The sequence below is a fragment of the Branchiostoma floridae genome, chromosome 2 (assembly GCF_000003815.2).
Source record: "Branchiostoma floridae strain S238N-H82 chromosome 2, Bfl_VNyyK, whole genome shotgun sequence".
Lineage (NCBI taxonomy): Eukaryota > Metazoa > Chordata > Leptocardii > Amphioxiformes > Branchiostomatidae > Branchiostoma > Branchiostoma floridae.
In genome coordinates, this window is record NC_049980.1 from 17,508,003 (window position 1) to 17,521,891 (window position 13,889).

The following is a 13,889-nucleotide window of genomic DNA, read 5'->3' on the forward strand; positions in this document are numbered from 1 at the left end:
CTGCAAAAATAATGAGGCGAAAAAAACAGGATGGGTAATTTTCAAAATAGACACCATATTAAGAATTTAAGTTAACAAAACATGGCTCAGACAACAAATCATTTATTCCTGTCTTATAGAAGTGAACTATAGTGTTGTTAAAGTAAAAATAGTGTGGTAAACTGGTATCACTTATCGAGTTGGCAACTACACTCATGACTTCCATTGTGGTACCACTTTTGCAACTATCCAACTAAATTTAGTTTCACTACAACTACAACTACTGAGTCATGGCTACCTCGCTAAGCTACAGTGTCACGTCTACAGGTACAATCATTAATAGTCCACAACGTAACATATTTTGTATTTTTGGAACCCAAGTTGACCATCTCAGATGAAGAAGAAAATAGTTTTTTTTCTCCCTGAAATCTGTCGAGAATTAACGAGTGCACGGATGTCATAAAATTTGCTTGCTTTGGCCCAAAAAATTGACCAGATCGCTCAACCATGCCCAACACTTAGTGTCTGTTTTCTGAATAGTAGCCGCTACCATTCAAAGTTTTAAATTGTCGATGCTTTTTATTGACCAACTTGTATACCTTACGAGCCTAAATCAAAATGTTGTACAAAGTCACAATATCATTTATTTTTCCATTATCACACTATCTGCAAAAATCAAAATAAATTTCCAGATTGTGGGCAGCAAGCCCTTGGGGGAGATTCGGGGTACGTGTTCTCCCCCAACCATCCGGGCCTGTATCCGCGTAACAAGAACTGCATCTGGACCATCACTGTGGACATCGACAAGAGAGTGGTCCTGACGTTTGACAGCTTTGATGTGGAGTACCATGACCACTGCGCTAACGACTATGTCCTACTTGAGGGGAAAGATGGAGACGCCATTAATGAGAACTCTGGTAGTTTTTACCTTATTTCCGCCTAACAGTAACGTTATTAGCGTAATTATTACCTCCATGACAAATGGAGGTATAGTTTTTGGTGAGTCTGTGTGTCTGTCTGTGTGTCTGTTTGTGTGTCCGGATATTTATGGTCCCCAAAGCTCTAGGACCTCTGGATGGATTGTAATGATATTTGGTATGTGGGTAGGTGTTGGAAAACGAAGGTCAGGGTCGATTTGGGGTCCCCTCGTGTACGACCTTGGTACTGCAGCAGAACTTCGATTTTTCGTATCTTTTGACCTGGACATACTATAATCTTGATTTTTTTGGTGGCAGATAGCTTGTGATGTAAGGAAAAAGTGATGTATGTTTGGGTCCCCTTCCCTAGCAGCTTGCTCTGGAACCGCAGGGGCATTCTGGTCAAACTCTTCGTTCCAAGGAGCATGACGGAAAATAGGAACGACGGATTTCCATGATATTCAGCATGTGGGTATTTTTAGCAGAGATGTACAAAGTGAAATGCAAATTATGCAAATTAGGTCCAAATTTGCATAATTAATGAGAAAATCTATATTAACAGTGTTTTCCATAATAGGAATCAAATACATGTAACAGGTGTAGTTTGTGGCAGGTAGAAGATTAGCAGATACCAATTATGCAAAAAAATCCCTAATTTGCTTAATCAACGCGAAAGTATCACAACTACTCAAGTGCATGCATAAAGTATGCAGATGTGCAAGTCACTTTTTTCACTTGAAACTCTGGCTAACAATCTTAAAACATTTCTTGATTACAGAATTGCAGAATCATTTAGTATTTTGATGTAACTAAGTTAAGATAACATGACGGAATTGATTACATACACCAGTCACATCTTTGTTTCTTTTTTTGTGAAACAAAATTGGTATGAATCTTACAAAATTCGTTCAAATGCTTAGCCACCCATGACTGAAAGGACCATTCAAATGCAGGGTGAATTTTTCAAAATTCGATTTTGGACCGGGGGGATTATGTGCGAAGTCCAGTTTTTCAGTGGAAGTGTTTTTGAACTGGTCAATTTTAAGTTTGAGGTGCCCAACGAATAGTCTAATTTTGCACAGGGGTTGACTTTTCCTTTCAACTTTGAAACAGTCCATCTTTCATATGGTGGGAAATGGTTGAAATATGCTGTATTTGCTCGCAAATGTTGCCAGTCTGGTTGAACCAGTTTTGCCTGCATTGTACATAGATGGTGAAGTCTCAGGAATATATCCAGGTGTGGATCTATGGAAGAAGACCCCTGATGGAGGTATGGGACTGTGATGTTACACTTGCTCCCCCTGTTCCCTCCAACATGCATTACTTATCATAATGTTTTGAAGTATTGATGATTGGCCAGTTTTGTTTCATTTCACCCCCGCCTATACTTTGCCAAGTCGGGATGGATTATAACATAATAGATAACATTGGAAACGGGTTCCTTCAGGTGGTATGAGCAATTTTTCGGGATCTTTGCCATACAGTATTTTAGAGCTGCAGGTTTTGGTACACTGCCCTTCTTCATGCCCTTCTTCCTTCAGGAAAATTATGCGGTACCAAACCTGACAATTTTACTGTAATGAGGAATTACACTTCTCGGACTAACATCATGACCGTGACTTTCAAATCTGATGAGTGGGTCTCCGGGACTGGATTCAACGCCTCATTTGTTGCTGTGGATAAAGGTGCAATTCATTGCTTACTTAACTTATTGTTCACATAGATAAAGAAGGGATTTTACGATTTGATATGTTTTGCATATCACATGCCAAAAAGTTTGATGCCAACTTTCATTTGTTACATATACTGTGACCTCGAATACTCAGTATTACTATAGTGTCGTCAGTTTATAGAATTTGAAGCGCTCTACATATTCGGCATTTCCTCACGTTAGGCCAGGGACTTCATGTCTGTAGACGCACCAATACCAGCCACAGCTTGAATTCCATCTCGAATTAAAGTTATAACCAGTTTGCTTGCTTATCCAGATCCACCCACATGCTCTGAGAATGAGAAGGAGTGTGCTGACCTCTTGGGATGTGTGGCATTCGCCAAGATCTGTGACGGCTCAAATGACTGTGAAGACGAGAGTGACGAACAGAACTGTGGTAAGACAATACGTAGATAGCTGCCCTGCTTCCTTCCTTAACCAGTTGTAATGTTTTCAAAAAGGGGCGTGGCATCTGAAAGGACTTTGCTTTTTCAAGGGTTCTACATAAGTTATAGAAAAATATAAAAGTTATAATTTATATTGATTAGATCGAAACAAAATGAACGCAAAGCAAGTAAACCTGGCGCCTCTGATGCCATTGTATTCTACATGTTCAATCAACAGTTCAGAATTCAGCGTTGGTTTTGTCCTTTCCGTAGTGTGTGAGCAGATCCCATCAGAACTCAGCATTTGCAAGGGTACCATTGACTATGGAACGATGGTCTACCCCAACCTGTACGGCCATGAGAACGAGACTGTGCTTCTGAATTCCCCGATCCTCGGCAGTCTGCAGGCTCTACAGTCCACTCCCCACCCTTGCCATGACGACGTGTTTGCCTTCGTCTGTTCCCTGCTGGCTCCCAAGTGTGTGGGAAATATGATCAAGCCACCATGCAGGTACACATTACAGGAAGAATGTCACTTGTATAAAGCTAACAAAATATGTGAAATTGTGTATTGTGTTAACTGTTATGATCCAGCTGGGCAAGATATATACCATGGAGTATCTTACTAAACTCAGATTCCATTGTGTTCTATGTGTACCACCATTGGCACCAGCTAAAACCTATGATAATATTGATAGTAATAACATACAAATGTAGATAACCTAGAGAAAGTCTTTGTCCTTGTTGAACCCCCAGGGTCTGGTGTCCAGACATCATGGCCAGCTGTCAGAACCTTACCGACCTGGTGCCTGACATCTGTGCAACCCTGCCATTCTCTGAGGACTGCTACATCAACCGTGCCACAAACCAGCCGGGAGCGGGTGGACCAGAAGGACCAGGCAGTGGTATGTGTTCAGTGTTCATGTGCCTGGGGTTTGTGTTTGAGTCAGTAAATTTGACATCTCCTGAATATCAGTCTGTATATTGTTAATACTTTATGTGACCGCATCTGAACTGTGAGCAGTGACACCTGTGCTGCAGTAACAATGTGAAACAGTCAGCATTGCCCCAAAGAAGGTGACAGACGGTCACCGAAACGTAAGTTATGAATAAAATAATGGTTGTGTAAAAAGAGTCTTTTCATTCAAATGTGACAACAGTTTGGTGAAGTGGGTATAACAGTTCAAATTAGAGAGGAATGGTCTGATACTCTGATATTTAACTTTTTCATGTGTTGGTACATGGTAGCAAGTGGATGTGGAGGAGTTCTACGTGGACTAAACAGCACGTTCCAGTCACCCAACTTTGGGAGAGGCAACTATGGCAACAACAGAGACTGTGTCTGGTCCATCAGGGTCTCCCCGCACCTCGTCCCTGAGATATCTTTCCACAGCTTCAAGCTGGAGGGGGGACCAGCTGATGGGAACTGTCCCTACGACTATGTCAGGATATTTGATGGGGAATGGCCAGACAGCAAGTTCAGCAGCATCAGATGTGAATACCTTTCATCTATGCCTTTGATTGTTCTTTATCAGAATGATCACTATCACATTGTACAAGAGATAACAACCAAATTGAAACTGAAAAATGTTAATGGTGTCAGTTGTGTTCTGGATAACACTGTTTGAAAATATTTTTGTACCATAATATTTACTGTGACCTGTATGACATCCGTATGACTGGTCTTGGGATATTATTATTCAATAATTAGCTTCCATGCATGGTTTTAAAATTGTAATGGTCACATCACTTTTAATTTTTCTTGCTAACAAGGCATTTCTATTTTTTTCAGTTCAAAGTGGTGAAACCCAAGGTATATATCCTACCACACCTTACAGATGCGATGATCAGTTGTTTAAGATTCTTGCTCCTGCTTACCTATGTTATACGTATTCCAATATGATAAGGTGAACAAGGTGACAGCAAAGAAAAGATTCCTGATGCTAAAATAAAAATATGACTGTCACATGATAGCCAGATTTAACCACATTGTGTGAAATGAACTTCAGCACCAAGGACAGTGTTGTTGTGCTGTTTGGTGCTTCTCTTTCTAGCACTTATGTGATGATCATGACAAGTAGAACTGCATCAGAGAAAATCTGGTGTTCACACAAGTTTTGAACTGCCACACCAAGTTAAAATGTACTTCCAGTCATTAATTGGCTTGAATATGTCTTGTATCTGCCCCAGTGCAACTGCCTTTTGTTACTTTCTTTAGATGCAGAGAGGCTCTGTGGGGAACTGACTGAGAAATTGGTGGTGAGACCAAAAAGCTACATAGTGTCAGTCATTTTCTCTAGTGATGGACAAAACTCCAAGGAAGGTTTCAGTGCATCTTACACAACAAGGGACAGAGGTACAGCAATTCATTCAGAATTCCATTTCTGTGCTGTTTTTCCAAATTACTGTAACCCTATAAATGCCAATACATTTGAGTGTCAGTGTATGACAACTTAATTTGATCAGTCATACAAACAAAGTCTGTGGGCTCTTTCCCAGTATTTACAGCTGCATATATACTAGTACTGCAAAATTGACTTGGAAACAAATTCATTGAAATTATTGTAATGCACCTTATTCAACCCGTTTTGTTCTGTAACCGATATCTTCAATATGTCTGAATTCTTGCAGGTGCTCTGCCGTGCCAGAGAGGTGAAGAGTTGTGTGATGATAATGCCCAGTGCATCCCCCTGTCCATGTATTGTGATGGGAAGTTTGACTGCTGGGATAAAAGTGATGAAAAGGATTGCCGTAAGGACAACACATTTTGTGATGATAGGAGCATTTGCGTAATTGTGAATATTTCAAGCATAATGTGAAAATATCGAATAACAGCCAATCCCACAGGTTACCTCAGTGGACAGAACATATCTATCTTAAGGTCAGGCCTAGTTGGGGATTTGAAGCCTATATGTGCATTGCTAACTATTTATCAACACAATTTTCCAAATGAAATGTAACACAGTTACATGGAGTATGATTATTTTGTTTAATGTTGACATGAAATAGGAAATGTTTTTTCATGTGTTTTCATGGCCTCTTCAGAGTGTAATCCACTACAAGGTGAGCTGGAGGATCTATGTGCGAGGAGAGATGGTTCTAACTATGTGTCCTTCCCAAACATGATTGGGCACAAGACTGCCAATGAACTGCAGAACTCCCAAGAATACAGCAGGTGAAGTTATGTTTGATACAGGATGGCTTTCGGGAATTTTGTGTCTATATGTGGTAACTTAAAGCTCATTAGTGTTTCCTTGCCAGTATGATATTCAAATACACACATTACATAACTTGTGTTTGAAACAGGACAGTATAGTGTTATCATTTTAGTAGCTTATGCTTGCAGGGCATAGTAAATTATAATTTTAACTATAACCATAACTATAAATTTTTGTCTAACTGCACTAACTATATCTAATACTCAACAGGTTCATGTAACTTGTTAGCTTAACAGTTGCTGAAGCTGTTAAGCAAAATAATCCCAAACATCTTGTATAATGATGCTGATCAATGCCTATGATGTTTCCCCCCTAGCCTGAAGAGCCTGATGCGGAGCCTCTGCCATGTGGACATTGCCGTGTTTGTGTGTGAGATGATGTCTCCCTCGTGTGACCGCTCCACCGCCACCAGCAAAGCTCCCTGTAGGTCCTGGTGTGAAGAAATAAGGTCAGTCAAGTGCTGCCCTAGGAAAACACAGACTCCCACAAGGCGTGCAAGCGATAGTCTGGGGCCGGCGTAAATGGGGCCAGCTGGTAGTGCATGTGGAGGGTGTATGGTTGCGGGCGCGTAAGGCAACTCTTCTTTGTGAAGCTTCTTTGAGCTGGTTTCCCAGGGTAGTCAAGCGCATCATCACTGCAGCCACCAAAGTTTAATTGATAGGATGGCTTTCAGTTCTTAACTCAGTCTGACAATTCAAACATTACCCCAAACATATAAAAAAGCAATAAACAATAGCAGGCACACAATTTCTAACATAGTTACTTAATCTAAACATGCATTATCCCTGGATATAGTTCTTTGCTTATGTCTACTCATCTTTTCAAAGCAACTGGAATCGATCGTTATTCATGCTTTTGCTGTGTGATAAGGGCGACACTCATTGGAATTAATATCACTGAATCAAATGAAAATTTTCCATAGGATTTTGCATGCAATGCTTCAGACTGCCTTTTAGCAGTATAATCTAAAGGCCTGAGCTTTGTGACAGCTTTGTATTAATTGCATCCTGATTGGATAAAACATTGACTGACCAAACGCAGTTTATACGATATTGTTGGGCAGGGAAAGTAGTGGATTTATCTGTGGTCATGGTCTAATTCTGGTAAAAGCAACAAATCAGAGTAGAAATTGAAATTTCCATTAGCCGGACATTGGTTACTGAGCTCCTATCAGTATTTGATGATGATGATATAATGCTCCTAGATTGTGGTCTGCGTTGATTGGTTAATCATTGTATATTTTTGTCAAATGTTCAGGTCAGCCTGTGAGAGTGAAGCAGAGTGGCCATCAGACTTCCCCTCTTGTGACATCATTGAGAGCCAGGATGCCAACAACTGTGTGCAAGGACCAACATCCCGTGAGCTTAATGAATTTCTCTTTCATTGTTCAAATGTAGATGTGCAGTGACTGTGATAGAATGTGAAGCAATTGCCATTTGGATATGGCAAAATAACAAATTATTATGTAAAATTCACCATGAGTGTTTTTCCACATTTCATGTAACCAGTGTTTTCTAACCATTACAAGTATCTTAACTTAATTGAAGTGTATTCATGCAAACACATAAATCTTGCTGTTAACATTAGAATCAACCTCCAACTAAGTTGTTGTCCATTGTCAGTACACTGTTACCACGGGAAGGGAGCCAACTTCAGGGGCCAGATTGCTGTGACTGAGACTGGGCGGAACTGTACTGCCTGGGCAGATCATCAGTACGAGGTTACCAACTTCCAATGGGCCAACCTGGACAACAACAACTGCCGCAACCCCGGTAATGTTGCAGAACGGCCGTGGTGCTACGTGGACAACCAGTGGGAGTATTGTCGTGTCCCGCCATGTAGTGGTGAGTTGTGACTGTGTTAGTACACAATGATAATGTTTTTCATACATGTACTGAGACTCCATTGATACAGATTGGACTGTAGGTCATGGACCCTTAAGTTAAAACTACCAAAATCCTGTATTTTAGGACAGGTTTGCCGCAACCGAGGCCTCCCCAGAAATGTTCAAGCCCATCCTGTGAAAGAGTTCTACTGGCCAGGAGATAAGGTGACGTACCAGTGTGCCTCCACCTACACACTGAAGGGCTCTGCAGTCATCAAGTGTCTGGACAACTCCACTTGGAGCAGCAGTCTTCCTACTTGTATTGGTAAATACAGCTTTAGTATAATAACTTTGCAGATTTGAGGAACATGAATGTAGATGAAATGAAAAATTGGTGTTTTGAACATTAAAGTCAACATTTGCTGCTTTGGGACATTCTTCCTTTTGTACTGATACCACAGTGAATGAGTACAGACAGTTGCTGGAGGATCTGTTTGACGTGTACAGTGCAGAGGCAGCACCCTCCGAGCTGCCAGTAGACGTCACTACAGTGTTCTCTGGACATGTTGTCAACATAGTGTCATTGGTAATTATGAGCTGTCTCTATTCTATAGTCCAGCTCTCTAATACAGAAGACTAACCATAGTGGCAGCACTAAAGTAAAGTGCACTGTTAAGATACATATTAACGTTAACATAATTCCAAATTTCAAGACAGCTTTTTGTTGTCTCATATAGGGTTACAATCTTCATATCTTTGAATTGTGATATCTAAAGCATAATGTAATGTCTGTAACATTTCATGTATGTAATGACTTAATCTGATATATTTCCTTTCAACAAAAATACATTCCTGACCAGATATGTAATGATTATTAACCATGTACATTTTTCAATACATCCTAGCATAAGGTGGCCAAAAACAAAATCTCCATTAAAATGATTTCAGAACAATTTTCTGTTTTTTTTTTTGCATGTGAATAGGATGAGACTGGACCAGAAGTGCAGACTGAAGTTGTGGTGGAATTTGTGAGTTGAACATTGACAAATTTGATTCCTACATCTTCTTAGAACTTTTAATAGATTAAAGTTGAAGCAGATTATGGCATTTCCTTATAGATTGATCTGAAGTAGCTTGAATTGCTTCTGAGTATGCCAGAAACTAACTTTCAACTGCAAACTTGTGTTTCCCCAAAAATGCAGCGCTGGATTGACAATAGGCTGTCTTGGACACCTACCTCATATGGCAACATAGACACCCTACAAGTGGCTTACGAGAGGGTCTGGGCTCCTACTGTGATTCTGCAGAGGAAGTGAGTCAAGCTAATTTACTTCTGGGACTTTGTGTGTATATGAATATCAATGGTGCTATAAGAGCCAAACACATTTGTAGAAGGGTTTGGATTTTTTGAAATTGTATTCTCTCTTTATAAAAATGATCATCTGACTCTCCCAACAGAACAGAAAATTAAAAATATTAGAAACATATTATCATGATCATTCAGTCACAATTGTCTGCAAGGAAGGTGCTTTGTGTTACAACACAAATGAAGCCATCTACTGAGAGGCAGTGTTGACCTAGTGTTAAGTCTCCTACAATTCTACTTCATGATCATACAAGCATACAAGAATACCATCATGCATCTTTCAGTTTGCTTGGCAAGGTTAAAACTGCCAGAGTTTCAGCACTATAAAATGCTATCAGTGCCAGGGTTGGCTGCTGACCTCCAGAAAGAAGGCACAAGGTCGAAGTCCCTAACTTCCTGGATTAGTGTGCTGCGCACGCGCAAAGCTGCTACTATAAGCTATCCCTGATATATCCAGGTGCGGTACACAGGACATGTACATGTATATGTATATGTGTGCCGGATATATCCAGGTTTGGCAGCAGAGGTAGATTTGGTATTCATAGATACAGGATAGTGGTTGTCAAACAACCTAAAGATTGATATCACCATGCAAATCCTTAAATGACAACAGTAAGATTTCCCTTTCCCCATGTCAGTGCTGACACTGGCTTCACCAGATTGCCAACTGTGGATGTGACTTTGACATCATCAGGGGAGGTCATCTGGCAGGTGCAGACGCTGGTCACTACCACCTGTGACCTTGACCAGTACCTCTTCCCCTTTGACTCCATGACATGTCCTGTGTGTTTGAAGACAGACCTTACTAAAGGTGATGATTGCCAAGTTTAATAAGTTATTCTTAGATGTTGGGCATGACACATGTGATAGAAATATTCATAATGTATTCAGAATATAACGTTATCTATTTTTATGATATCAAAGATTCACATAACATATCATACATCATTCAGTAAAGCTGTTACATTGCTCTACAAAGATATTAGGCATGAGTGAGTCATTAAAGGTTCCCTTTATTTTCTAAATTTAGAATGTGCAGAAGTCTAAGTCTATATTGTGTCCAACAGGTGAGAGACTGAGTTGTCCCCTTGAGGGTAACACGACAGCAGAGAACAACTTGAACTGCAGTACTTCCTCCCAGACGTCCACAGGAGAGTGGTCTGTCACCATCACTGCAGAAAGTACAAACGACACAGGCTGCCTGAATCTGGCACTACAGCGGAACCCAACATACCATATGTGCACCACCATCGCTCCTACCATCATCCTCGCCATTCTCATGGCCATCACCTTCCTCATCCCTATAGACAAGGTTAGAGTTGTCCTCTTACACACAGATGAAGGAGAGCCAGCACGATGATGAAAATTTGATTGTGTTGTTACAAGATGCATTTACACCTGTGTAAGTGAACATGTACATGTTTTAACTTGCAGGGAGACCGCTTGTCCTATGGGATGGCTGTTCTGCTGTCAATGGTGGTATCACTTGTCGTCATCACAAGCTTCCTTCCACGCTCCACTAACATCCCATTTGTTGGTGAGTCAGGCCATCTCACAGCATTTTCAAGTTATCCATCAGATATTTGACATCACGTACATGTAATACTGGTGTTGTTAGAATTTAAGAGACAGATGAGGCTTTGGAGTATTCTATGATTGGTATTCAATTATCTATTAACTTAAAGGTTCTCCAATACAGTGATATTCTATATTGAACAATTCTGCCAGTATCACATATAATGAATTGTGAACCATGAGCTCATTTTACATGTATTTAATTTGTCATTTCTACATTTGAATTTTTTGTCCTCAATGTACAGTATTGGTGATAGTACAAAATGATGCAAAATATATAAAAATTATGGAAAGTTTAAGCTTCAACACCTAACGCTGATATTGTTATTAGACTTTTTTTACATTTATCTGTTTTCAAGTGTTAGAACCATTGAAATTTTTTAACTATTAAAAGTCAAGACTACTCTTACAGTGTAACGATTTCTTATACATGTAAATCAATATGATGAACCTTTGATGTCATTTCTTCCATTCCAGGGACCTTTGTGGTTGTGTCCATGTCCTTTATGGCATTCTTCATGCTAGTGACTCTGGCCATCATCATCATATCTGGCAAGGAGGGTGACCTCCCCTCTTGGGCTCGCACTGTCTTCCTCAGGTACATGTACATTGTACCCTTGTACATGTGTATAGTACATGACTTGTAGAATACCAACACTGCAATTTACAATGAATGTCGTCTGTATCTGTATCGGGTCTTTCTGTATCTGGGATGTTGATTGCAAAATGATAATGTTATAGGTTACTCTGCATGATTTGGTAGCAGAAAAAGGACTATAAAAATTTCCTTGCAATATTGGTAGGAAATACTATGCCAAACTGAGATTGTGCTAATTGTCCTTGTGTTTTTTTTAAATTAAAAACTATGTATAACTGTAATATTTTAACAAATCATGTGGCATGTTAGAGATTTTGTATGTATACCAATGCAGTTCTAATTCTACAACATGCAGCTGACAATGTGCTCTGTTCTTCCACAGGTACATGGCCCAATGCCTTTTGATGGGAAACCTGGCCAAGAAGTCTTATACATTGGAGGTGGGTCGAAGCAAAAAAGATGTCATCTATGAGAATGGCTCCTTCACAAACCTTTGGGAGGAAGGGCCACAGCGTGCGGAGGAAAAGTCAACTGGTGAGCAGACAAAGCCAGTCGATGCCAACCTGAGTGCCATGATCAGTGGGATCAGGGAGAGCATTGACAGCCTGAATGCCAATATTGAAGCCATGGGACAACAGAAGGAAGATGAGGAGAGCGAGTGGGTGGTGCTGGCCCACGTGCTGGACCGTCTGTGCCTGGTCCTCTACATTATTTCCTCCATCGTTGCCGTGCCCCTGTCTCTGTACCTAGGCCACCCTTAGCTACAGAGATGCACCAGAAGAATGAATGAGGATGTTTTAGATGACAGATTGTGGCCTTGATTTTTCTTTAGGAGTGAGGGAAAGATGATTACAAGCTATATCATGTAAGGCATGATAAATTGGAATAATTGTAAGTGTGCCTGGCTGACACACTTATGCAATACTTTATCTCATGATGCCAAATTCTATTTCCAAATCTGGACAGCAGACATTGGGCTGAAATACTAAGTGTTCATAATCATATTAACCAAGACCAGTAGCAATGTGTGACTGAAATTTGCTTCTGTCACAATAATATCATCATGTATATTTGGTTGATAACATATAGCCAGACAGATTGACTGAATATTTCAGCCATGCTATGTTTCATGTAGTTACAGATGCATTGTATTCAATATTAAGGTTTAAGTGCTTATTGAATGGAATTAATGTATTACATATTGTATTCAGGACTTTAACAAATTACTGCAGAATCATGGATCAATGGGAATTGCCTGTTGACTAAATGAGAATTCAATCTAAACAATCAGTTGCCTTTCCTTAGATTATTGCTTTCAGTAGTTTCAGTGTATTTCTTATAATCATGGTGATTGTATTGTTAACCTCGGTATGTCTTTTGTCGCACTTAGGGCTAATTAGCAAATATTGTAAGAGCTAACAGTACAATGTATATCATACTTCAGGGTGAATTTCAGACTTTGTTATTGATGGTACAATTTACTATTATAATAATACTAATAAACTTTCTGTGTTTTGGAATTGGGAGTCACAAAGGAACTAATAAAACTTTTAAACATTGAATGTTACCATGATCTTATCAATTCTTTTTGCCTGGTTAGTAAAAAATATTGACAACAGTTGATGACTATACCAGATTCCATTACAATGTCATGTACATTGAGTATCATCAACACATCATTAAAATATATCATTGCATGGTTCGCCAAACGTGAAAATTTTACAAAAGTTGGCCAAATGATGTTTTATGTCTCAAAGACCAACTGACATATATAAGGTCTCTGAATTTAGTTTTACAGCTGAATAAAACTTGATAACACTTTGTAGATCATCTGAATATCATTTTGTAGATATTCAAAGGCATCCTTTAATAACTGCCATGGTTATTGTACCTGTTCCTGAAAGCGTGTACATGGTGCTCAACACCATCCACACAAAGTAAAAAAACATACCTGTTCCAAGTGCTGAACAACATTCACACGTAGGGAAACATAACAACTGTCAATGGTTCTAAACACCATCCAGACACAGGCAAACTACTTATGTCTCTGGTGCTGAATACTATCCACATGCAGGCAAACTTACTGGTCCTGTTCTTAGTACATAACACAATCCAAACAGGCACAAATTCCTGTCTTTGGTGCTGCACCAGCAAATATACCTGTCCCTGGTGCTGAATGCCATCCACACACAGGTAAACATATTTGCAATCCTTTGTGCTTAGGACTCCATCCACACAAAGAAAACATATCCGACTGGTGCTGAATGCCATTAAAACACAGGCAAATTGTGCATCACATCTCTCTGGGTCCTGA

General features: G+C 39.8%; 1 protein-coding gene across 1 annotated transcript; it reads left to right on the forward strand.

The window, feature by feature from the left end:
* Positions 1-671: 671 nt before the first annotated feature.
* LOC118409982 lies at positions 672-13,137 on the forward strand (the record flags this gene model as incomplete). Its single annotated transcript, XM_035811412.1, is given in 23 exon segments — positions 672-896; positions 2,107-2,166; positions 2,438-2,581; positions 2,885-3,004; positions 3,267-3,504; positions 3,750-3,898; positions 4,242-4,487; positions 4,786-4,806; positions 5,212-5,349; positions 5,625-5,744; positions 6,039-6,168; positions 6,528-6,659; positions 7,469-7,569; positions 7,834-8,055; positions 8,182-8,361; positions 8,498-8,622; positions 9,020-9,064; positions 9,239-9,348; positions 10,041-10,213; positions 10,470-10,714; positions 10,837-10,939; positions 11,455-11,575; positions 11,958-13,137. Coding segments are annotated over 21 exon segments (3,204 nt in total). The 3' UTR covers positions 12,337-13,137.
* Between the last annotated feature and the right edge of the window lie 752 nt (positions 13,138-13,889).